We start from the raw sequence: 26,787 nt of genomic DNA, 5'->3' as shown, positions 1-26,787 counted from the left end.
TCTTAAACAGGGGGGATTAAGAGAGCCTCCGTTGCACCCCCAGTACCCTCAAGTCTAATGGTTAGGGCATTCACCCGAGAGGTTGGAGACCCTGGGTTTCCCACATCCTGGTTGAGTGCTTTAACCACTGGGCTAAAGGCTATAAATGGGGGATCAATAGGTGGGGCAATACCTATTTTGAGGATTCTGCTGGGGCTTAGGCATCAGCGTGGCACCTGGGTATCAGGACTTATGCAGCTGCGTACATGGCCCATGGCCTACGGTCTTTAGGCACCCCTACAGGATAAGGAGGCAGCTGAGCAGGGGTTTTTGAGGATAAGGAGGCAGCTGAGCAGGGGTTTTGAGGATCTACATTTTAGACTTTGGCACCTAAATCCCTTTCTGGTTCAGCTCTTCCTGCAGATAATTAAGTATGTTTGTGTAAAGTTTCAGGTGTTAAATGATTATCATAATCTTATTGCCATATGCACCAATCGCTTACAGCAATAAAAACATTGTTCCATACTGCACCTTCAGAATATACACAGCCAAGTATTACATTCATAATTGCCAAGCACTTTTCAACCCCATGAGCCCATGTTACTTAGGGTTTTGAGGCCTCCATGCCCTTCTAGCCATAAAGAAAATGAAGGGTTCATGGGCCCCCTGACAACAACTCACAATACCCGTCGGTCACAGCCCCCAAGCCGAGAACCGACAAAACAGATGGAATGCAGACTTTATTACTAAAAAGTATTTAATAGCACAGACCTATCAGGACAATGAAAAGTAGAAATTAAAGCAGAAAAAATATCAAAACAAACAAGACTTATTCCTGGTAATCAGAGTGAGGTAGCAAGCTGACTACTTTATGAAGAGTCATGGGTAAATTCTTGCAGATTCAGTGGGAAGAACATCTGTTTCCAGCTCGCATATGGTAGCAGGAAGGGGAGAAAAGGACCACTGAGTATCCATCATCTTGGACGGAAACATTTATTTTACTCAGTGCTGAGCAAGAGGAGAAAGCAGGAGAGCCAAATGCTTCTCTCTGTTTAAGACAGTAGGGTGGCAACACCGAAACAGAGGAGAAATTTGGCCCCAAAAGTCTAATTAAATCCATAATTTACAACTGACAACAGATGCTATACGGTATGTATAATAGAGCCAAGACCAAGGAATTATTAAGGACATAGCTGGTAGGTCAGACTGTCGTTGCAAACCCACTGCAGAACTATCACCGAATTAATGGCAGACATGGATCTAGCTCCCTGACACATTACTAAACATTTATATTGCATCAGTGCCCAGAGGTCCCAATCAGGATCAGGGCCTCATTGTTAAAACCAGATCAATATTCTATTTAATGGCTCAATCCAACTCTGATTAAAGTCAATTAGAATCTTTCCACTGATTTTCACATGAGTTAGATCAGGCATCTAAGACAACAAAATTACCCCAGAGTCAAATTAAAATCTTCAGCAACGCCAATGACATTACTAAGCACCACGTATTCCTGGATAAAGCAAGAACAATTCTGTTAATTACTTTTGGCCTTTATGTTGTTTATAAAATTTAAAGTGCAGCTTGTGAATATTTCTAAAAACAGAAGTTCACAGTCTGAAGTAAATGTTCATAAAAAATTGATTACTAAAACAGTCAGGCCTGTACAGTCTTCAATAACTGGAAAAAAAAAATACAATATTTCAAAAATAGAGAGATTAGAAAATTTGGGTTCACATGTACCAGGTACACGGCTACCATTTCTAATGTAAAATTGTTTTACAATTTAAGAACAATATCTTCTTAAAAAAAATTCACACTGGTCCATTGTGATACTTCCGTACCTAGTAAAACTTATACTCTGGGTTTTTTGACAGGTGGGTCCTGCAGGCTGAACTTTGGAATTTCACATGAAGGAGCAAAAGGAATTCTTTTTGCGGACACTTTCTTCCCAATTGTTTCAATCTGGAAGAGGAAAGAAAATTTATATACTATGTAAAGCTTGTGCAAAAAGAATCTTGTCAGCCTGTGAGGAATCTATGAACCAGTAAACTTGGGGGCTTTGCCTAAACTTGTTATATACATTCAGTGGATAAAAGCCACATTAAGTGGTTGTATTTCTAATTCAAAAAAGAAGTTTGCCTACTAAAACTGATCTCTCACTTTCCACATGCAAAACAAGCCCTTTAAGAATTGTTACAGTAAAGAGACGCCTCAATCCTGGAAATATTTAGGTATGTGCTTAATGCTAGGCAAGTGAATGTTCATTGACTTCAATGAGACTGCCTACAGGAGGAACATGAAATAGGTGCTTAAGAGTTGCTAAAATTTATTTCAAATCTTAATTTTAAACTAGGGCTGTCAATTAATCGCAGTTAACTCACTTGATTAACTCAAAAAAATTAATCGCGATTAATCGCACTGTTAAACCATAGAATACCAATTGAAATTTATATGTTTGGATGTTTTTCTACATTTTCAAAGATATTGATTTTTATTACAACACAGAATACAAAGTGTACAGTGCTCACTTTATATTATTATTTTTATTACAAATATTTGCACTGTAAAATGATAAACAAAAGAAATAGTTTTTTCAATTACCTCATACAAGTACTATAGTGCAATCTCTATCATGAAAGTGCAACTTACAAATACAGATTTTTTTGTTGTTACATAACTGCTCTCAAAAACAAAACAACGTAAAACTTCAGAGCCTACAAGTCCACTCAGTCCTACTTCTTGTTCAGCCAATCACGAAGACAAACAAGTTTGTTTACATTTACAGGAGATGCTGCTGCCTGCCTCTTATTTAGAATGTCACCTGAAAGTGAGAACAGGGGTTCGCATGGCACTTTTGTAGCCAGCATTGCAAGGTATTTATATGCCAGATATGCTAAACATTTGTATGCCCCTTCATGCTTCGGCCACCATTCCAGAGGACATGCTTCCATGCTGATGATGCTCATTACAAAATAATGCGTTAATTAAATTTGTGACTGAACTCCTTGAGGGAGAATTGGATGTCCCCTGCTCCGTTTTACCCGCATTCTGCCATATATTTCATGTTATAGGAGTCTCGGATGATGACCCAGCACACATTCATTTTAAGAACCCTTTCACTGTAGATTTGACAAAACGCAAAGAAGGTACCAATGTGAGATTTCTAAAAATAGCCACAGCACTTGACCCAAGGTTGAAGAATCAGAAGTGCCTTCAGAAATCTGAGAGGGATGAGGTGTGGAGCATGCTTTCAGAAGACTTAAAAGAGAAACACTCAGATACGGAAACTACAGAACCTGAACCACCAAAAAAGAAAATCAACTTTCTGCTAGTGGCATCTGACTCAGATGATGAAAATGAACATGCATCGGTCTGCTCTGTTTTGGCTCGTTATCGAGCAGAACCCATCATCAGCATGGATGCATGTCCTATGAAATGGTGATTGAAGATGAAGGGACATATGAATCTTTAGTGCATCTGGCATGTAGCCGGCGTCGCAAGATATTTACAACAGCGCCATGCAAATGCCTGTTCTCACTTTCAGGTGACATTGTAAACAAGAAGCGGGCAGCATTATCTCCTGCAAATTGTAACCAAGGATGTTTGTCTGAGCGATTGGCTGAAGCAGGACTGAGTGGACTTGTGGGTGCTAAAGTTTTACATTGAAAAACAAAACAATGTACATAATTCTACATTTGTAAGTTCAACTTTCATGATAAAGAGATTGCACTACAGTACTTGCATGAGGTGAATTGAAAAATACTATTTCTTTTGTTTTTTACAGTGCAAATATGTCATCAAAAATAAACGAAGTGAGCACGGTACACTTTGTATTCTGTTTTCTAATTGAAATCAATATATTTGAAAATGTAGAAAACATCCAAAAATATTTAAATGGTATTCCATTATTGTTTAACAATGCGATTACTCACAATTAATTTTTTTTAATCGCTTGACAGACCTATTGTAAACACATGAGTAATGGTGCTTGGCTTTTAAACAAACAAACAAACAAAAAAAACACAATGCAACTCTGCAAGGCTAAGAGTTTCAAACTTGTTTTAACTAGCCAAACAAACTAATCAGGAAACTTGTGTATACAAAAACCAGGCATCGTCATTTCCACATGGTGAGCCTGATTTGCCTCTCACTTACACCCATTTAATTCCATAGACTTCAATATAAATGTTCCCAATCTACACTGGTGTAAGAGGAGAATTAGGCCCAAATAATTCTGCTCAAGAGTGGACTAGATTAGAGACCCAAACATTGAATAATTAGAGGTGTATCTTCTCCTCTTGAACAAGAACTTATCTGTTGCTTATCTTAGAAAAGCTAACTACTACAGCTGGGCACACAAAAACAATAGTTGATTCTCCAAGCCACATGATAAAGTGGACCAAATAGCAATGTGCTAGATAAAGACCTCAATGATGGATAATTTTACACTTCAGCATTTACTAAAGGAAACATTCCACTATAAACGCTTGCCTAATTTGGTTTCTATGTTTTATTCAGAATTTATTGAGCCTTGAAGTGATGAAATACTTGTGTCAGGAGATCATTCACTCAAATTTTAATAAAAAGAACAAGGAGTACTTATGGCACCTTAGAGACTAACAAATTTATTTGAGCATAAGTTTATCTTCCTACTGTATTTTCCACTGCATGCATCCGATGAAGTGGGTTTTAGCCCACGAAAGCTTATGCTCAAATAAATTTGTTAGTCTCTAAGGTGCCACAAGTACTCCTTGTTCTTTTTGCTGATACAGACTAACACTACCACCACTCTGAAACCTGTCAAATTTTAATATTCATCATTCTGATGCTGCCAGAATACCAGCTATGGCCATGTCTGCACTAGGGGCCTTACAGCTGTACATCTATACCACTGGTGTAAGGTCTCCTGTGTGGTAATTAAACCACCCCCAATGAGCGGCGGGAACCATGACGCCAGGAAAGCGTCTACCGCTGACATAGCACTGTCCTCACTGGCACATTTGTCAGTGAAACGTATGTTGGTCGGGGGGCGGGGGGGGTGTTGCCTGGAGGGTGTTTTTTCACACCCGACTGACAAAAGTTCTAGTGTAGACAAAGCCTATGTCTAGTAAACTAATTTGTCTGTGTTACTGAATGTCGATGGAACAGCCTGATGTGGCTTGGATTTTAAAGCTATATCAGTTTACAACCAGAGCTGTATTGTAGGAAAAGTGTAATCAGTGATGGGCTTAATAAAAGGACCTTTACAGGTTAACTCTAAAGCAAGGTATTAAACTCACATACTAGATTCTTCTTGTGATTCGACCATACTTCTCCAAAAGGAAAAACAGCTAGTTACCTGGAAGCCTATGACTTGTAGCTCATTATGAAGATCATCTAGAACTCTCCTACCATCAAAGATGAAAGCTGGTTTCAGCATTTTTTTGTGAATGCGCTCATAATCCAGTTCCTGTAAATGACCCACAGAATTTGCATAAGTGTCAGAATTCCTCTTACCTTTAAAAAACAGGGGGGGGGGGGGGGGGAGAAATCTTTTTACCTTAAACATGTCCCACTCAGTGCAGATAACCAGGGCATGAGCGCCATCACAGGCTTCATATGGATCTTTACTAATAGTGACCAGACGAGACACTGCAACAAAAAAAGGAAAATGAAGTATTACGCTTCCCCATTTCCTGGCAGCATTCTGATGTGTACTCCCTGATAGGAAAATTTCCCTGCGAGCCCTACTCAAACACAAACTTTCAATGTCAACAACACCTGAACATTTTCCCCTTATCTAAAGGTCCTAGAGCCTCTGAAGGCAACAGCAGCAGTGGGTATACAACATCTCTATAAGGTCAGGGCACTTACTTGAATGCCTAGGTTAGGCACTTAAGTTTGAAAGTTTTGTTGCAGATTCACTAAGGAATTAGAAGTAATTGTCCAATACTTAGGCCTGGTCTACACTAGGCGTTTATGTCGAATTTAGCGCCGTTACATCAAATTAACCCTGCACCCGTCCACACCACGAAGCTATTTAGTTCGACATAGAGGGCTCTTAAATTCAACTTCTGTACTCCTCCCCAATGAGGGGAGTAGCGGTAAATTCGAAATGGCAATATCGAATTAGGCTAGGTGTGGATGGAAATCGACGCTAATAGCTCCGGGAGCTATCCCACAGTGCACCACTCTGTTGACGCTCTGGACAGCAGTCCGAGCTCGCATGCTCTGACCAGCCACACAGGAAAAGCCCCGGGAAAATTTGAATTCCTTTTCCTGTCTGGGCAGTTTGAATCTCATTTCCTGTTTGGACATCGTGGCGAGCTCAGCAGCACTGGCAACGATGCAGAGCTCTCCAGCAGAGATGGCCGTGCAATCTAATAGAAAGAGGGCCCCAGCATGGACTGATCGGGAAGTCTTGGATCTGATCGCTGTGTGGGGCGATGAGTCTGTGCTTTCCGAGCTGCACTCCAAAAGTCGGAATGCAAAGATCTACGAGAAGATCTCTAAAGCCATGGCAGAGAGAGGATACAGCCGGGATGCAACGCAGTGCCGCGTGAAAATCAAGGAGCTGAGACAAGGCTACCAGAAGACCAAAGAGGCAAACGGACGCTCCGGATCCCAGCCCCAGACATCCCGTTTCTACGAGGCACTGCATTCCATCCTAGGTGCGGCCGCCACCACTACCCCACCACTGACCGTGGACTCTGAGGATGGGATATTGTCCATGGCCGGTTCCTCGGACATGTTAGCGGACGGGGAAGATGAGGAAGGAGAAGAAGAGGACGAGGCAGTCGACAGCGCTTACAACGCTGATTTCCCCGACAGCCAGGATCTCTTCATCACCCTTACAGAGATCCCCTACCAACCGTCCCCAGCCGTTAACCCGGACACAGAATCAGGGGAAGGATCAAGCAGTAAGTGTTTTAAACATCTAAACATTTATTTTTAACAGAACTGGAACAATAACAACAATGGGTTTTTCATGATTAGTTTGCCCTAGGCACTTAACGTTTCAGTCCTGGGCAGTGCAACTATTGAAAAAAAATCTAACAATGTCCGGTTTTGCATGATTGTTCTGCCCAAGCCGCTCTACTGTTTAGTCCCTGCCAGTGCAGCTACAGTAAAATGCGGTCTACATGTCCGGGGATAGAGCAGTAATCCTCCTGGGACATCTCCACGAAGCTCTCCTGGAGGTAATTGGAAAACCTTTGCATCAGGTTCCTGGGGAGAGCGGCCTTATTGGGTCCTCCGTGGTAGGAAACGTTTCCGCGCCAGGAGACAATCAAGTACTCGGGTATCATTGCCCTGCAGAGCATGGCGGCATACGGCCCTGGTCTTTGCAGGCTTTCCCGAAGCATTCTTTCTTTATCCCTGTCTGAGATCCTCATCAGGGTGATGTCGCTCATGGTGACCTGCTTTGAATTACGTAGGGGAATGTTAGTATTGGGACTGCTTGCCCGTTCCTTTACAGAACTGTAACCGCCAGTTTACAGCCACGCGGTGGAGGCGGGAGAGGGGCAGCATACAGGGATCTTTCCCTGGGACAGCCGCGAGGGGGTGGGACAGTGGCAGAGTTCATGCTTGCCGGATTGCTGGCAGCAGAGACTGGCATTGCTTTCAATGTGAAAGGTGGCCAGTGCTACTATTAAAGTAGTAAGCAGCCACAAGTCTACGGCTTACCATGTCTGCCTGCTACACAAATTCCGGTGTCCTGCCCCGCTTCTCAGATCGGCAGTGCAAGACCCCAGGCACTGAATGCGAGGGCCGAAAATTCGACCTTGTCCTGAGTGCGCATGTGATAGGTGCAGTGCATGGTCTTGTTCACAGAGAAAGACTATGTTCTTTGTTCACAACTACATTTATCTTTCTGAGGAATTCACTCCCTTTTTCCCATTCCCACAGCCACATCTGCGACTGTCTCCCAACCCAGCCTGGCATCACACTCCCAGAGGCTAGCGCAGATTAGGCAGAGGAAGAAGAGGACACGGGAAGACATGTTCTCGGAACTCATGGGCTGCTCCCGAGCCCAGGCAGCCCAGCAGACCCAATGGAGGGAGAACTTGTCCCAAATGCACCGTTCACACATGGAACGGGAGGAGAGGTGGCGGCAGGAAGACCAGCAGGCGACTCAAACGCTGCTTGGACTAATGAGGGAGCAAACGGACACGCTCCGGCGCCTTGTGGATGTTCTGCAGGAACGGAGGCAGGAGGACAGAGCCCCGCTGCAGTCTATCTCTTACCGCCCTCCTCCGCCACCAAGTCCCATACCCCCCTCACCCAAAGTCCAAAGAAGGAGGGGTGGCAGAGTCCGTGAAAACTCTCACTCCACCCCTGCAGACTGCTCTACTACTAGAAGGCTCTCATTCCCCAAAATTTGACAAGTCCTTTCCTTCCCGCCTCACACAAGCCCCCGTCCAAGTTTCAACCCCCCGTTTCATGTGTAGTTGCTAATAAAATATACGTTTCTGTTAATTACTGTTTCCATCATGTTCTTTTGGAGGAGAGTCTGTCTGAAGGGGGGGAAGGGGGTTGGTAATTGGACAGGACAGTCACCTTTAGCAGGGTACAGAGGCGGGGGCAGGTCCAGCAGCAGGGCACATACACAGTGCAGTGACTAGTTACCCTGGTCAGTCTGGGAGGTGGTTTTCATGTTCTGGGGGCGGGGGTTGCTCTGTGACTTTGTGGCGGGGGAGGGCAGTTACAGATCTTATGCAGCGGTCCTTATCCTGGATCACAGAGCCACGCAGCAGGGGATCTGTAACCCTCCTCCCCCTGCCACAAAGTCACATAGCCCCCACATACACGCAGTCCCGATCAGGAGGGCTGGCAGGCTCCGTTGAAACAACCAGTCCACCACTGCGGAGCCTGTCATTCCTGGAGTTTAGAAGCGTCATTTGCATCAGTACACTACACCCGCTCCCCACCACAGTCTGCGTCCCAGGTTTAAAACATTCCCGCGAAAACAGTAATAAAGACAACGGTGTTCATTAACAAAATAGAACTGATCTTATTTTTTTGGAAGGGGGTGAAGGGGGTATGTAACTGGAGAGGATAGTCAACATTAACTGGGTAAAGAAACGGGGGCAGGTTCAGCTTCTCTGTACAGAAACTTAAAAGTCACTGGTTACCCTGCTCACTCTGGAACCTAGCTTTCAAAGCCTCCCGGATGCACAGCGCGTCCCGCTGGGCTCTTCTAATCGCCCGGCTGTCTGGCTGGGCGTAATCAGAAGCCAGGCTATTTGCCTCAACCTCCCACCCCGCCATAAAGGTCTCCCCCTTGCTCTCACAGAGATTGTGGAGCACACAGCAAGCTGCTATAACAATGGGGATATTGGTTTCGCTGAGATCACAGCGAGTCAGTAAGCTTCTCCATCTCCCCTTGAGACGGCCAAAAGCACACTCCACCACCATTCTGCACTTGCTCAGCCGGTAGTTGAACAGTTCTTTTTCAGCGTCCAGGGCGCCAGTATAGGGCTTCATGAGCCAGGGCATTAGCGGGTAGGCTGGGTCCCCGAGGATCACTGTAGGCATCTCCACATCCCCAAGAGTTATTTTGTGGTCCGGGAAGTAAATACCTTCCTGCAGCCGTCTAAACAGACCAGAGTTTCTGAAAACGCGAGCGTCATGAACCTTGCCAGGCCATCCAACGTTGATATTTGTAAAACGTCCCCGATGGTCCACCAGTGCTTGCAGCACCATTGAAAAGTAGCCCTTTCTGTTAATGTACTGGCTGGCCTGGTGGTCCGGTCCCAGGATAGGGATGTGAGTTCCATCTATAGCCCCACCGCAGTTTGGGAATCCCATCGCGGCCAAGCCATCTATGATGGCCTGCGCGTTTCCCAGGGTCACTACCTTTGAGAGCAGTACCTCAACGATTGCGTTGGCTACTTGCATCACAACAACCCCCACGGTAGATTTGCCCACGCCAAAGTGGTTTGCAACTGACCGGTAGCTGTCCGGCGTTGCAAGCTTCCAGAGGGCTATGGCCACTCGCTTCTGGACAGTCAGGGCTGCTCGCATCCGGGTGTCATTGCGCTTCAGGGCAGGGGACAGCAACTCACAAAGTTCAAGGAAAGTCCCCTTCCGCATGCGAAAGTTTCACAGCCACTGGGATTCATCCCAGACCTGCAGCACTATGCGGTCCCACCAGTCCGTGCTTGTTTCCCGGGCCCAGAATCGCCGTTCCACAACATCCACATGACCCATTGTCACCGTGATGTCCTCGGCGCTGGGTCCCGTGCTTTCTGACAGGCCTGTGCTACTCTCAGACTTCAGGCCCTCACCGCGGTGCCGTAGCCTCCTCGCCTGATTTATCTGCATCTGCCTCTGGGAAAGGTGGATGATAAGCTGCAAAGCGTTGACAACGGCCACAACTGCAGCGATGGTAGCAGCGGGCTCCATGCTCGCAGTGCTGTGGCGTCCGCGCTGTCACTGACCAGAAAAGTGCGCGAACTGATTTCCCGCCGGCGCTTTCAGGGAGGGAGGGAGGGCGGTAGTGACGGACGGATGACGACAGTTACCCAAAAGCACCCTCTACATATTTTGCTACCCAGAAGGCATTGGCGGCTCGACCCAGAATTCCAATGGGCAGCGGGGACTGCGGGAACTGTGGGATAGCTGCCCACAGTGCACTGCTTCCAGTGTGGACTCACAAAGTCGAATTACTGTCCTTAGTGTGGACACACACGTTCGACTTTGCAATATCGATTCCACATATTCGATTTAAGTGAAATCGAACTACTCTCGTAGTGTAGACATACCCTTAGATCCAGACATGGATCGAGCTCATTGTAAAATAATCAATACTGAGTAGTGATAATAGCAGCACAATGCTTTTCAAACACTCCATGCACATTTACTATTTAATACTGCGTAAACACTACATGGCTTCTGTTGGCCGAGCTCACTGCACATACCAGGGGCTCCATGCATTCCTTCATAAGCTCCCTGTGTACCATCCCACCTCCTTCTTCATGCCAGGGTCTCTGTGTGCCCCCCATTTCCTCTTGTACCCAATACCAGGGTCTCTGTGTGCCTCCACTCCTCTCTTTATTCTTTATTTATTTTCTGTTAGGGCATTCTTGAATTATAGCATTACAGACTTAGACCAAGTCTACACTAGAAGCATTTTGTTGGTATAGCTATACCAGTATAATAAAGTGTTCCTAGTGTGGATGCGATTTACTACAACCCCCAAGAGCCCATGGAATTAGCTTCCAGAAAATTATAATGAGTTCTTTTCTAGACTAGCCAGGCACAAGACTGAACAGGTACCAGGTAGGAACCTGGAAGGGGAGAAGGAGCTGGTCAAATGACAGTAGTCTCCTTCCTCCCTCCCTCCCCTTTCCCACCTTCTTTTTGAATTGAAGGAGACACTCTTTACACAGCTTTAAAATTAATGTGTCAAAGGGGACAGACTTGCACAGAAGTAACTTTCACAAATGCAAGCATTTTAGAAGCTATGAAGAATTAAGTTAAAAAACCAACTTGACAGTGAGCCTTTTTAACTGAGGCAAACCCCTGATTTAATAATTTAACTGAGCATCCATCTCTGCCACACTGAAAGCAATTTCAAGAGCACTGGATGGATTCTGCCTGGTGACACACAGCAGAAAGATAGAATTTATGAGAAGCAAAATTCCCTCACCTTGGTCATCTTCTGAGACACCTGGGTGTGAGAGATCCAGGATGATCTGTTCCCTTGGTACTTTAGGGTCATATATATGGAGTTTTGCTCCTTCATCCATTAAATACTTGCTAATGTAAATACTGGAAGACTCTCTAAGAAAATAAGTCAGCCAGTTAATGGAAGTCTTCAGACAAACATTTAGATTTATTTAGAACAACATGAACAAATACTCAGAAAATGAGCAGTACCAAAGCTTTCAAACTGAAATTATTGAATGTAATTCCAGTGATAACACATGGCCCCAGGAAAGTAAATCATCAGTAAAAACATAAAAATAGAAGAGAGTAGCTTAAAGGATTAAAAACAAAATTTTAGTCCCAGCCACCAAAGAAGAAAGCCCTCATTTACAGTGTTTAAAAAAAATATTTTTAAATCTATTACTATCATCTAGTTCAGTCACAATTTAATGTGCAATTTGGCCAAGTAGTCTGAATGGGGCCAAAAACCACACTCAATGGGGTGTAACAGGGTGGTAGATTCCCTGCCTGTGAATACAGAACTCTAGCATCTGAATTTAGGGTGACTCAGCAGAAACCTCCTGCGTTATGGTTCTGAGTAATTACGAGTAGGGCTCCATGTCCGTCATGGATTCCGTGACTTTCCGCAACCTCCGTGACTTCTGCAGGGGCCAGCGTGGTTGACCCCAGAGCTGCCCAAGCAGCTGGCTCTGCGGCCAGCAACTGGAGAGGTCGCGGGCCGGAGCAGCCCCGGGCAGCAGTCGCCACTGCCCCCCCACACACACACATTTCAGCCAAAAGAAATTGAGGGGCATCTATTTGATCCTCTTCCCCATCTACACAGTTGTTTTAGCTGTGTAGATGGAGTGCAAGATTAGATAAGTCATTCCAGCATGCCTTATGACAGCATTAATTAGTTTCATGCATTTTGTCACCTTGTATCTCCTGTATCCTTTTTGAATGCAAATCCTAGAATAGCAATCTTCTTGTCAGTGACCGTGTTAAACAAGCTGTCAATAATACGGGAAGCAAATCTCCTTCTCTGGTAATCATTCATGTCTATCACCTGCAATTATGCAGAATATGGTGTTATGAATGAGGTTACACTTGACCAAAGAAATGCAGCGTTAATAGTTACTGGGGAAAAGAGTGCCACTGCTAAGCCTCTGCTCCTGATAAAAGCACTTAGTTAAAACTGAACTTAGGCAGATGTACATGTTTTAAATATTAACATGGTTGCAATTTCTATTTTTAATAAGTAAAATATGAGTAATTGAAGGACTGATCCAGCTTTTTTTAATCACAGTAACAGAAAACAGTAACAGCAGTCTTAATCCTGATCCCATTGAAGTCAGTGGATGTTTTCAATTGATTTAACATTCAGAAGCTACCAAGAACCAAATTCTGCTGTCCTCATTAGTAAAACATCCAGTGAACATTTACTTAAGAAAGGATCTTGGAAAATTTTGTCCCAACTTTAGGTGTTGCCAGGGCCGGCTCTAACTTTTTTGCTGCCCCAAGCAGCAAAAAAAAGCGCCCCCCGCCCCCGAGCTCCGCGCCGCCGGAACCCCCCCCCAAGCGCCGCGCCTCGCGCCGCCCCCCCCGCCGAGCGCCGCCGGAAACCCTCCCCCCCAGCGCTGAGCACCGCCGGAACCCCCCCCCCCCGAGCACCGCGCCCTGCGCTGCCCCCCCCGCCGAGCGCCGTGCCGCCGGAGCACCCCCCCCCCGCGGAATGCTGCGCCGCGCTGCCCCCCGCCACCCCAAGATTGGCCGCCCCTTACCAGGCGCCGCCCCAAGCATGTGCTTGGTTGCCTGGTGCCTGGAGCCGGCCCTGGGTGTTGCTCCATTGTGTGGAAGCTTTCCCCAGATCTTAATGGTGGATTTCATTTTTATAATCCATTTTACTTTTTCTTTCTGTGCAATGTAGTTTAACCAACACCCAACACCCTCCTCCTCCCCCCCCCCCAGCTCACTATTTTAGGCCAAGACATGGAAAGCAACAACAATAGGAGTGAGCATTGTGGTAAATTTCAGGGAGTAAATGAGCTTAGAAAATAAGGGCATTATGCCAGCAGACTACAGCAAAAACTACACTTCCCTCTAGGTTTGTGTATATATATTATGTAGTACATCTATTTTACACAACAGTCAGGCAGTTTTAGTACCCGTTTAGTGCATACTGTAATATGTCAATGCACAAAGACTGGCATGGATGTAAGTGGTAGTGATGCACTTTAATGATAAAAATACTTCTCTTTGAGAAAGACTTTGAGGCAATATGTAGGTTACTCTCTACCTCCGTATTAGAACTGCTGTTTTTTCCCCCTTCCCCCAACATTTTAGCTCTTGATCCCTAGTCTTTTTTGGACCTTTGCCTCCAATGACCAAGTAAGAAAGCCAGGTTTTCCAGAGATTGTTTGGTCAAAGGCATACATACCTCAGATAATGTAGGCAATAGCCTTCCCTGTGACTCTGAACGTGAGCATATTCTCATTGCAACGAACAAAACTACACTTAGAAGTGATATGAACAGTGGCATATGGCCCACATCAGGTATAAGTTGCTCAGAAAATGGATGTTAATAGTAAAATATCACTTGCACTGATTTGGTTTTCTATATGTGGTGTGTAAATCACTCTTTGCCCCAGGGGAAGAAAAAAAGGTGGCAAGGTGGCAGAAAAGCACTTAAGAGGAGGGTTTAAGATTAATGTTTTAGGCCCAATGGAAGTTCAGTGCCTAACTACCTTCAAAGATTTCATCTGGGCCTTATCGCTACAGACTTCACTGTATCCTCCAGAATCTAAAGCCTTGTCTACACACAATCTTGTATGGCTTATTTAAACCAATTTAATTAAACCAATGCAAACAACTATGTGGACACAAATTAAATTTCAGAGTAGCAGCCGTGTTAGTCTGTATCCGCAAAAATAACAGGAGTACTTGTGGCACCTTAGAGACTAACAAATTTATTAGAGCATAAGCTTTCGTGGGCTACAACCCACTTCTTCGGAAGAAGTGGGTTGTAGCCCACGAAAGCTTATGCTCTAATAAATTTGTTAGTCTCTAAGGTGCCACAAGTACTCCTGTTATTTTTACAAATTAAATTAAGAGCAGTTTATTTTGGTGTAGCTTAAACCTGTCCCTAATCAATTTAAGTTAAACCAAGATAAACCACACCTTTTATTCGTATAGCTGCATGCAACCACACTAGGGGGCTTCCACTCACTATGGGCTTGTCTACACATGAAACGCTCCCATTGGAATACATAATCCACCTTCCCGAGAGGCGGTAGTTAGGTCAATGGAAGAATTTTTATGTTGACCCAGTGCTGTCTACCCCAAGGGTTAGGTCAGCTTAACTACGCTCCTCCGGGCTGCAGATTTTTCATGCCCCCCTGGGTTGACCTACCTTTTTAGTGTAGACCAGGCCTACATCTGTTTCTAAAACAGATATATTTAAAGCCATACAAAAAGTTTGTAGATCAGCCCTTAAACCAAAGTAAGAGTGTCCACATGAAGGTTCATAACAGTTTAAAGTAACACCTTTAGTTTGTACCAATGCAACTCTAAACTTTTTTTAAAAGTTTTTATTCCTTCTTTGTCAGACTCACCACACTGAAACCTGATTGTTTTGTCTTGATCTTAGAGCCAGACAGGCTGAAACAATAAGTGTAAATTTGTCCCTTTCTTCTCAACTTAATGTTAATTGAAGCCCCAGGTGAGCGTTAACCATTTCATTACACAAAGTAAAACTATTTCCCATGTTTATTTTCCCCCCCTACTGCTCCTCACACCTTCTTGTCAACTGCTGGAAATGGCCATTTTGATTACCACTACAAAAAGTTTTTTCTCTCTCCTGCTGGTAATAGCTCACCTTAACAGATCACTCTCGTTATAGTGTATATGGTAACACCCATTGCTTCATGTTCTCGGTATATATATATAAAATCTATATCTATCTCTATCTATCTACTGTATTTTCCACTGCATCCGATGAAGTGGGTTTTAGACCACGAAAGCTTATGCTCAAATAAATTTGTTAGTCTTTAAGGTACCACAAGGACTCCTGTTCTTTTCGCGGATACAGACTACATGGCTGCTAGTCTGAAACCAACCATTTCATTGCTATTCCTCATCTTAAAATCATCCAGCTAACGTGGTTAACTCCTGCAGTTTCTCGTACTCAGGATAATGACAAGACAATGCCTTCTTTACCTGTGATGTTCTGTAGCAACCACACACACACCCAACTAGTAGCTGAGCTAGAAACTGTTCGCTCACATGATAACACAATGAACTATCCACATGGATACCTGACAGCCCATGCGTTAGTCTTTTGCTTAATCAAGTAATTGGCTAGTGAGGGTCTTTACAATGTTATCAGCAGCAAAGTGTTGGAATCAGCACATGGGTTCTTGTGGGTTTTCTATAAAAACTTTAGAGTTATTTGAAAGTGTATTAAAATAAGTTGCCTTCATTAATGCTGGACTGAGACAAGGATAGATTGTGGTTAAATAACAGGCATGGAGTCAGGAGACCAGGGTTCTGTTCCCAGCTCTATAACTTCCTATGTTGTGCTGGACAAGTCATTTACCCTAAGGCACAGAGGGGTTACAACTACACTGTAATCTGAGGTGTGACTGCAGTTCCACTAGACATACCCACACTAGCTTTACTTGTGCCACTATGGCTAAAAACAGCAGTGTTTCTGTGGCAGTGCAGGCTGTACAAGCCCACCCAGAACCGTGGGTTACTCTAAACCACCACATCAACACTGCTATTCTTAGCCATGGTAGCACACTTAAAGCTAGCCTGGATGGGTCTGCCTGAAATCACACTTTGAATTTACACCCTCCGTCTAATATAGGGTTAGTAATGCCCACCCTGAAGGGGTGTTGAATTCTCATTTATTACATTTGTAAAGCATTCTAATAACCTCGGGTAGAAGGTGCTATACAAAGTACTTATTAATAAATATTTATTACCTCTATAGTTAAGGGTATATTTTATTTTCAGTTCCAATCACACTGAAGGATAAACGATAATTTGCCGCAGACAATGCTGAAAAGTTGCAAGCCAAAGAATTACTGGCTCATTACAGAGGTAACAGTGACATGCCCTGTTTGAATAAGTTTTACGCTAGTGAATGGACTCATACCTGTTGCCAATAGCGAGCTACTTCAGGCAAGTTCAGAGCCTCACAAAGGTACACTAAATTCAGAACATCCTTCTGAAAACAGCTACCACCAAATCCTGAAAGAAAGGAAATGGTTACTCAACAGATGGTCTTCATCAGTAAAAGATTAGTGTACTTAGCAATATTTGGAATCACTTTATGTCTGGCATATGCCGGGGAGCTAATGCAGGCCACTTTTTGATAGGCCTGGCCAGTTTCTCTACTCTTGCTGGTTGCTGGTCAAGAGATGCAATTTGCCAGATTTTTTTGCTGTGTGCATGTGTGTGCATTGATCTTGAAACTAGCAGCCACACATATCACAACTGGGATCACACTGTGGCCTGCACCTGGATCCTCCTCTGCATGCACTCTGCCATGCCATCTACCGGCTTCCGAAACCGCAGAGGCTCCTCTCAACACCAGGGACCATCTGGGGAGTGGGACAGTCCTGAGGGCGAGGTTTACTAGTAGGGAGGGGATGGTAAAGGGGCTCCCTCCAGGGCTGAGGCTCCTAGGAGGAGATGGGTATAGGGGCTCAAGGGCCAAGGGTGGGAGTCAGGTGGGGAGAAGAGTAAATCTATGCCCCTCCACAACACAGACACTTTAAAATGGCACTCCCCAAGTTTGGCAGTTATTGACCAAAATATCAAGAATAGTTTTCCTGGGATGGGCTGCCAGTCTTTTTAACTAAACTCCTAGGATTCTTCCAAATCTTGTTCTTCAATCCTATTTACTTTAGCAGCTAATAGGACTTAAAATCCTGTCAGTTTTGCCACTGACCTCAAGAGACCTGCTGCTTCTTCCCCTAAGGACCACTACCCAGAGATTAGATTTAAACTAGTTTTAAAAGGGTTCTGGATTCTCACTCACTATCATGGTCAGGAGTCAAAGAAGAACAAAAAGCTGATGAGGGGGTTAAGATAATGAGTGGCAGGATCCAGAACTCTCAGACTCCCCGCTACCAAGCCAGAGAGGTAGGTATCTGAAAAATGGGTATATTTGGATAACAGATTTTGCTACTTGCCATTCCTCTATTATAAACATTTGTAGAAAAGACAACATTTGGTAAAGTAATTTTAAAAATTAAATACTTTTAGTATGGAGATGTAGCCATGTGAATAGGGTTGCATCTTTTCCCACTGACCCAGCTAATGGACATGCTCCACGAAGTTTCTTGTCCCCAAGGCAGAGCCTCAGGATATTTGGCCAGTCAGACTGGATCTGTAGAATTTGCATACTGATAGCTTTCCATATCAGATCTCAGTCTGCAATACCAAAGTCTGGATAACTGAATTCACCCTGCTGACTAGAGTGTGGACAGACTATGTAGTGACTAGAAAGCTACCCATCAACCAGCCAGTAGGGAATGCTCTAGAAGGATGAAATTGTAACCTCTCTTCCCTGATGGATGCTCAGTGTCCTAGCTAGTCCATGCCAACCGGAAGTGTGAGACTCTAAAGAGGATTATCTGAATCCTCAATCTCTTTCATTAAACACCAAAAAACACTACATCAACCACAGCACGACAGTAGGTCTTTTGTAAGCTGTTGTGCAATGAACAGTCACTTCAGAATACCAGTGCTTATTTTTAAATGTTTCCAGTTGAGCTATTGTGCTGGATAGAGACAGTTCTCCTACCAAGTCTAAAAAGAGAAAAAGATTCTTCATTTACCAACACTGGCCTTCAGAAACTTATTTCCTATTCTTTGGTCCATTCCAATGGCTCTTGCTACCTCTTCAACATCAGCTCCTGTAGCTTCACACAGAGCACTGATTGAGTTAATGCTGCTGATTCTCTGGGCAAGGAAAGCATTAGCTGCCTGTAAATAAAACACAAACACCACAGAGGTGGTTTTCCCTTCTGTAAATAAGATGTCTGTAAGCCAATGGAGAGGTGTGGTTTGGTTTTTTTGTGTGTGGTACAGATAAAAAAAAAGGGATTACTTCAATGTGTACACAAGATTTGTTTTTTGGTTGACGTTACCATTTTCTGCTGTTTCCAATATGTATGATTTCATTACCAAAATAGAATTGACTTGGGATAAGGTCTTTTCTGATACAGAAAAGCCTATTAGTAAGTTGTGAACAAACAATTTTGATATGCAACACTGGAATCTCTTATAAGCATTCAAATAACTAGTTGCTATGGCTTTTGGAGGATTATTCTTAGTAATATCAGTGCTGATATTTTGTATTTAATTTGTTGATTGACATAGCACCATAACTGATACGAACCAGTTTGGAAAGCTCAGATGACCAAGTATTGGTTGTGAGGATTTTTTCTTTGGGAACCCAGTGCTCATACACAGCACATAGCGCACGGACTGCCTTCTGTCCCTCTGGAGTCTCATCTCCACCAATCAGCACTCTGTCTGGGTTCTTTAGGTCCTTGATAGCTGTTCCTTCTGCTAGGAATTCTGGGTTAGACAACACCTGAAAACAGACAGGAAAATAAAGTTTGAAGTAAAACAAGGAATTGGGGGGAGGGGGGAGAAGGAGGGGACACTTTAGTCCGTAACTTCTAGATATTTACCTGCAAATTCAAATTAGGTTTTGTATTGGCATCAAATATCCGACGAATACTCTCTGCTGCACGTACTGGGACTGTGCTTTTCTCAGTGACAATCTTATAACCATTTGAATTCTGTACAATCCGCCTAGCACATGCTTCAATGTACTTCAGATCAGCTGCCCGGCCTTTTCCCATCCCATAGGTCTTTGTTGGGGTGTTAACCTAGTTACAAATTCATGGGAAGGAAAAAGTTATTACAGTCTTTACAGAATTTTCACAAGTCTGAAGATACTGGAACTCCTGCATACATGAGATTACACTCCAAGGACAGGAAAGTTTCTGTTTTACTGATTCAGCCAGTAACTGGCTGCCAGATCAACAAACAGCTAGCAGACGTATCAATTACTCATTCTAAGTTGTAAAAAAATATCACTAAGCTCTGTTCATCATCAAATAGGATTTACACAAGGGACATTATTCATAGCATCTCTGCAGGCTTCAGCAGAGTCTAATCTTTATTCAAAATTGCTTCCCCATACCCACAAAGAGCTATTTCTAGTCTTCTCCACAACTCAAGCTACAATACGTGCAAAGATTCAATTCCCCCTTATTTCCCTCTACTCTGAGGGCTTCCTCTGATGCTAATAGTAGGGAGGCTACCCCCCCAAAACCATCTGACTGGAAAAGCTAAGCGCAGACCAGCCACAGAGCTCCTGAAAATTGCTGTACTTGCGTAGGGTGGGGGGGGAGTGTCAATGTAGGGCAATATTTCACTTAACTGAACATAGAGGGTCCTTCTAGTTACAAGCTGAAGGCAAGAATATTGAAATTAAAACACAACAACACAGCATGTTTTACCAGCCAGGGACAGGAACTCAGCTGGCAATCTACAGGCTCAGTGATTTCATAGCATTAATATTAGACTTTACTGATTCATGCAGAAGATTCTCCCAGGGGACGGAGGAGAGCTTATTAACAAGGGCTCTTCCCAATATCACAGCTCTCTGTCAAGTACCTGAAGAATAGAACAATAACTGGTCTGCAGCCCCAGAGCTTATTATGTAGTTCTTTGGATATGGAACTAGGTACATGACTTTTGACACTGCAAAATGCCACAAGTGTTGTGTTTAATAGGACCTGTTTCCTAGTGTTTCAAGAGAGTGGAAATATTAAAAACTATAGGAGACTATCTAAACACAAAAAAAATGCTGCAGTCTTCTCCTCTCCACTAATTAACTGAATTTTAAAAAGTACTGAAAAAAAATTAAAGACTCTTTATATCCAGATAATTATTATACAATTTTCATTGCCAATCCTACAATGAAACCTGCTAATGGACTCTTATTTCTGCACGAGTCCCATCAACTTCAGTGGAATGCTACAAATAGAAGTCCACACTAGTTACAAAACTGTGGGCTTATTTTGTATTGTGTCTTCAGAAAATACTCAGCTATGTGAAGTAACAAGCTTATTATTTGTATATAGAGAGTCCAAAAGTTTGTTGGGTGCTTTTCAGATAGAGAGAGATAAATAATAGCAAAGGAAGAAGATTTAAGAGTTTTATCATCCTCACTGCAAGCTAAGCATACCTGCCTGGTAAAACCTGCACAGTGCAGCACAAGTCTGTTATGCCTCCTAAAACTACATTACCTCTTCAAACAAAATAAAAGACATGTAAAAAAAAAAAATTGAATTCCCTCCCCCCCCCCCCCACACACACACACACATTTGAGCACAGCAATATGATAATAAATATCAAAGTGCAAAAGAAACTACTTACAGAAATAAATACCAAATCAGCCTCTCTAATGGCATCGTCAATACTGGTGGAAAAGAAGAGATTCTTTCCTCGGCAGGACTCTACCACTTCTTTTAGCCCTGGCTAGGGAGAAACAGGCAAGTATTTAATATCAAAATTTGGTTAAAACAGGTAACAGTATATTCAAACAGGCAGCACACAACTTTAAGTACAACAAAGGTTCTGTTTTCAATTTTTTTTAATTTTATCTTTATTAAAAGTTATTTCAAATCTGTCAGAAAATAAAACTTGTGTGGATTCACAGAGGATCATACTGAGTACAAACTAATTATAGCCCTCTCTTACACAGAAACATAGCATTGGGATGCTTCCCCAATGCCTCCCCCCACTTGCATGGGGCCTCTGGTTATTCATATACCTGGACAAACTCCATGCATTAGGACTTCATACAAAAATGTTTGAATTATTCGACAGAAACTAAAGCCACTATTCTAAATAAAATAGTAAAGAATTGTGAATTTCACTCAATCCTACTTATAAAAGTACTATCAAAAGAATGACACAAGATCCTTTTTCAGTAACTGCGTCAAGGTAAAGGTTCAGTTTGGGGGAAGGGAAGGAAGTTGCACCTTACCTAGACAAAGACATTTTTTGCTGTCTCACTGTTTACTAGACATCTGACCTAACAGAAATAAAAAATTAACTCAAGTAGAAAATCATTACCACAGAACCTGAGCCATTTCAAACAAACACCAGAACCCAATTATGAATAAGATTAACATTCCAGCTGTGATTTTTGCTGGGATTCAGGTACAAAGACTGCTCATGTAGAAACCAAAGGATTAGCTTGTATCTTCCTATATGGTAGTTGAAGGGGGTGGAGCACAAAGTGTCAGGGGGTCAAAAATTGCAAATGTCTGAACTCATTCTTACAAGTTTTGGGGTATTCTTTGTAAGCAATAGATATCCTGCTGGGAAACAGATGTGCTTCTGGTATGAAGAGACTAGCTGTGTTTTAATTTGCTCAAACAGTTTAAGTTTTAATAAAAAACAAAACATTTGCTCATCCATGTTAAGATCTGTACTCAATTCTTTCCACAATTCTTATTCACTAATCCGAATGCTATAAATTTTACCATTAGTTAAATTTTAACCAAGCTCTGGAAACAAGAGCAAAGGCTATGGTTTTGATTTTTTTAAACAAAGGTCAACAGACCAACTTTGTCATGTATTTGATATTACAGCAAGGGTAAAAATCAGAGGGAATATCAGAAGACAAGAAACAAGTTTCTCTCTTATTATGGCCAAAAGAACAATGTAAGGCAGCCTTGCAAAATTCTATTTTCCTTGCTTTTGAGAGTTGAGCAAAAACATTAGCTTTTCCCATTAAAAAGTGTGGGCAGGTACATCTTGAGCCCTGGGTCAGTACATCTCATGTCAATGTTGTTATTTATAACAACACAGGGGAGTGGGGGGTGGCGAGAGCTACTCTTTAATGAGCAAAAACTGTAAAATATCAAGTGCTAAAAATGGTAATTTGTATACAAGACAATGGAAATCCTTTTGCAGTGTAAAAAGCAATGATAATGTTACATATCAACAGATCTCTGACGCTGAAATTAATGTATGTGCTTACTGAAAAATGATTTTATAACTAAAAAAAAACAAACAAACAAAAAGATGTGAAGTATTACTGGTTAGGAGTTGAAAAGCTCTTGGCACCCCTGGTGATCATCAGGGTATCATTCAGGTTTAAAAAAAGCTGACTCCTTATAGGAAGGACTAAAGCTCTAGCAAAAATCCTAACTTTAAGGAACACCAGATTCCAGTGAACAACTAGCATAGGACCAGATTTTGCTACCCTGATGCCAGTCAAAAATCAGCAAGCCTGCTTGTGTAGTGAGGTACTACTCACTTTAAGAGTGGCAGAATGAGCCCCACAATGGTTTCTCATTTTCCTGTATGTTGCTAAATCACTTGTATGCTAGGTGAAAGGTTGATTCACCATTTCACAGCCATTTGCAATGGTGTACGGAGAAAGTGGTGAATTCTTCACTGCCTCCTTAAATGTTGATGGCCTGTTTGCACAGGTGTGAATAGCACAATTAGGCCCTGTCTCCACCAGCCAGGAAAATTGTTCTCTCCCTTCTAGGAGCTCAGCTGCATTACAGTTACAGAGTCAGGAGACATAACTGCAATATGGCTGGCTGTCCCCTGACTTACAACTTGGTTACAATTTGTAATGTGGATGTGACCTAACCACAGTGGTCCAAAGCATCCCTCTGGGACACAGATTGCCATCCACATTACATATTGGAACTGTGTTGTAACAAAGGAAAAACAATGTCATAACTCGGTCTGCTGACTCAGCTATAAGAGTGTAGTGTACACAGGGCCCAAAAAGAACCATGATTTTGTAGGATTTACTGGATACAGTAAATATTTTTTCCTGACCAGGATGCACAAGGCCTAAATAAGTCATCTCTGAAACACGATCCAGCATCTGACAGCACTAAGTTCATGGAGGCCAGTGGTCATTTCAAACCCTTGTTTACCGCACATGCTTAATGTGTAGTTGTTGAAGGAACATTATTTTTCAATGAGGCATGTAGTTTTGATGTTCCTAGAACAGCCATTAGGAGTCAAAGAGAGCCGGGGGGCGGGAGGGGACTGTATGAGCAGAGGCAAATACTTTATATTAAAGACAGAAATGCTATAATAAACACAAGTTTACCTCATAAATTGGAAGTGTATCAGAGTTCCAGGCATTGATTCTAGCTTCATTAACGTCAACAACTGTAACCTTGATTTTAGGGCACATATGTGCAATGACACTACATGTTGGCCCACCAACATAGCCTGCACCAATACAGCAGATCTTCTTAATTTCAAACATGGTTGCTCTAGCGGAGAAAGGGACAGAGGGGGAAAGAGAGAGCGAGATAAAAAAAAAAAAGAGAGAGAGAGAGAGAGGCACGGTCATTGTACAGTAATTCAAACAGTAAAAGCCACTGATTGACTATGGTAGCATAACAGGAGACTATCAGAAACATTTCCTTACATAATTAGTATAATCATAAAAAGAGCATCCCAATTGAGCAGCCATTGAAATTAGCTAGTTAGACTTAAATCCTAGCTATACTAGCTAGGGAAATTCTGCTAGCATCTTTGAAATGAGACATACATAGATCATTAGAAAAATGCTAACGTATTTTCCATAGCCATCTTAAAAGAGGAACTAAAAATATGACAAACATAAAGATCATTCCTGTTTAATAGAAAAACTAATATTGTATGGTCTAAAGTGTAAATTGAGTCTACCCTTTTAATAATAGTTTTACTTCACAGTCTAATTTTAATTTTAGTTAGTTTCAACAGTGATAAATCATGATAAACCACTCACTGCTAACCAAACAGTAACGATTCTCAAAATTAATCACCAGAGTTCCTATTCTGTCTGGAACTGAGCAACCTCTCATTGAAGTCTTTGGGACTAGATAGTGCTCAGCCACTTCAATGACTGGACCATGGAAATGATAAATGCTTACAAAGTTTTGAAAATTTATACACCAAAATACAGCTATCAAATCAACCATGCTGAACAGTGACATAGCATGCAACTAAGTCTAGTTATCAAAATTAATTTTAGAAATAACATTGATATAGCTTATACTAATTTTGATGAGAAATTTCTCACAATTAGCCTTTTCTTCCACAACTCATTAATTTATTCATTTTAGAAATTTCTAAAGCGTATCTATCACACCTTTCTTTGAACACAATGAACAATAGGCCCTGATCCTTCTCCCATTTAAATGTGTAGGTGTTTTGCCACTGATTTTCATAGGAGCCAACGTTGAGCCCTTAAAACTACACAATTATATCGGATCATGTTATCTCAGTATTTTAGGATCACTGTAATCATGACATGATTCAGCTCTATTTCCCATTGTGGTCTACAATTCCTAAATCTTACCGGAGGTAGCGATCAGTCATTTTCCAGGTCATCACATTACGTTTACTACAGCAGTAGAGAATGCCTTCCTCTTTCCTCCCACTCCCCAAAATATATACTGAAGTATTACTGTATATACAATAAATTGGCTCTAGAGAGGCAAGAATTCTTAGTACATTATTAATGAGATTACACTATTTCCTTTTTAACTAAACTTGGCTCACTGCTGACAAAAGATGCTTCTATCAATCACTAATTATTTTAACAACTATTACATCACTTTTGTTAGTGTGCATTCTAGACAAGGGTACCCCACCCCTGCAAAAACGCGAAATGTTACAATAAGGTGAATGCTAACCGGCACCCATCTAGCCATCTCAGTAGAGAGATCACTGAATGGGCCTTAGCACTACACTTTCTTCTAGGATAGCATGGGGAAAGCTTGCAGTGAGTGCTATTGCTCATGCTGTATCCTGTATGTCATCTGTGAACAGAAAGAGGACTTCAGTCTTTAAGGTGAGCAAGGCTATGTTCTAGGCATGTAAAATTTCAACAACAGAAGAGAAAATGTGGTTATAGAAAAAGATTTTAAAAAAGAAACAGCATAACAGATTTAGACTCAACAGTCACCAGCCAGCAGGATACTAACACTTCACATTTTTGTGGGCAGCCTTGTAGAGAACGGATATTGCGAAAGCTTTTAAAGAAATGCAACAGTCCTTGAAAGAGTTGGACAAAGCAAGACTCCGGCAATGCCCCAGACCTGGGTGGAAGTTCAGTGTGTGCTTCTGATCCCTGGAAGCTAAAGGGCAGGAAAACCACCACCAACGGCACAGTAACCTACACGGAAATCAGAGAGAGCCCCTCTAATCCATGCTCCCCGGGGCCAAAGTAGGACCCTACCCAGCCCTTTGTCCTGCTGTTTGAGATGACCTAAGCTATATGGGAAGAACCGTGCCCAACACTTCAGGGAGCGAAGGAAGACGATCTCGAGCGCGCTGGGGCTCGGAGGGCTGGAGAGGAGGAAGAGGGAGGAAAATCCCGCCCCTACAAGGCAAGGGATACGGATACATACAGCGCGAACGCTGCGGGCCGCTCCCGTCCCTGCGGCCGGGGATCCCGACGCTCCGAGTCCCTCCGAGCGGGAGATGGAGATGAAGATGCAGCCGGAGCGAGGGCTGGTGGCGGGACGGGGAGAGGCGCCTGGCCAGGCAGCAGCCAGGCTCGAGCCGCTATTTAAAGAGTCTCTTCCCGGAGGAGGGGGCCGGGCTGAGCCGCACCCAGGCTGGGGCGGGCGCCTGGGGTCTCTCCCCCACGTCCCGCCCACCCGCAGCCAGCGAATGCCGGCAGGACAGCTCAGCACCGGCTGAGGCGGTGGGCGAGGAGCGGCAGGATCCCCGGGCCCAGCTGGCTGGCGGGGAGAGGGGCAGGAGGTGACCTGCGCGCTCCCTCTCTCTGCTCCGCTTCCCCGGCGGCCTTAGGCTAGCAGCTCCGCCGCCTGCCGCCCGCGCTGCAGCGGGGCCTGTCCCCTCTGCTGAGTCCTCGCCTCAGCTCCCTGAGACACACAGGCCTCTGTGCTGGGCCCGCTCGCTGCCTCTCGGGCTGGCTCACCAGCGCTCACAGGCGGCTGGAGTTAGCGGTGGCTGCAAGCGGATTTTAGTCTTGATGGTTTGAGCAGCTCCCAGATAGCCCCTCTCAGGGCCCAGGGTGGCCACTGCGGGGCGCTTTGAAGCGGTGGCCTCTGTGAGGGCGGCCTTTCTGGGCTGTCTGGG

General features: G+C 43.4%; 1 protein-coding gene across 2 annotated transcripts; it reads right to left on the bottom strand.

Annotated features, from left to right (window-relative positions):
- Positions 1–1,833: 1,833 nt before the first annotated feature.
- On the bottom strand, positions 1,834–23,956 carry UGDH (UDP-glucose 6-dehydrogenase). Of its 2 annotated transcripts, XM_065405138.1 has the most exons (11): positions 23,795–23,956; positions 21,082–21,183; positions 19,323–19,523; positions 19,025–19,222; positions 18,462–18,609; positions 16,772–16,866; positions 12,549–12,679; positions 11,615–11,748; positions 5,522–5,613; positions 5,321–5,431; positions 1,834–1,944 (listed from the first exon to the last, which is right to left on the bottom strand). In XM_065405138.1, the coding sequence occupies exons 1-11, from the start codon at positions 23,954–23,956 to the stop codon at positions 1,834–1,836; spliced, it is 1,485 nt and encodes a 494-aa protein (XP_065261210.1). The 2 variants fall into 2 exon arrangements, with proteins under 2 accessions (XP_065261210.1, XP_065261211.1); XM_065405139.1 differs by lacking the exon at positions 19,323–19,523.
- Between the last annotated feature and the right edge of the window lie 2,831 nt (positions 23,957–26,787).

The sequence above is a fragment of the Emys orbicularis genome, chromosome 5 (assembly GCF_028017835.1).
Source record: "Emys orbicularis isolate rEmyOrb1 chromosome 5, rEmyOrb1.hap1, whole genome shotgun sequence".
Classification (NCBI taxonomy): Eukaryota; Metazoa; Chordata; order Testudines; family Emydidae; genus Emys; species Emys orbicularis.
The sequence above is the reverse complement of the archived record's forward strand: the minus strand, read 5'-3'. Positions and strand labels throughout refer to the sequence as shown.

Excerpts from the sequence above, each read along its gene's own strand:
- UGDH (XM_065405138.1), bottom strand. The coding sequence starts at position 23,956 with ATGTTTGAAATTAAGAAGATCTGCTGTATTGGTGCAGGCTATGTTGGT. Across the intron at positions 16,867-18,461 it reads GTTTCTGAAGGCCAGTGTTG|GATTTGGTGGTAGCTGTTTT; the intron begins GTAAATGAAGAA and ends CCTTTCTTTCAG. Across the intron at positions 5,614-11,614 it reads TGTCTCAGAAGATGACCAAG|TGTCTCGTCTGGTCACTATT; the intron begins GTGAGGGAATTT and ends TTTTTGTTGCAG.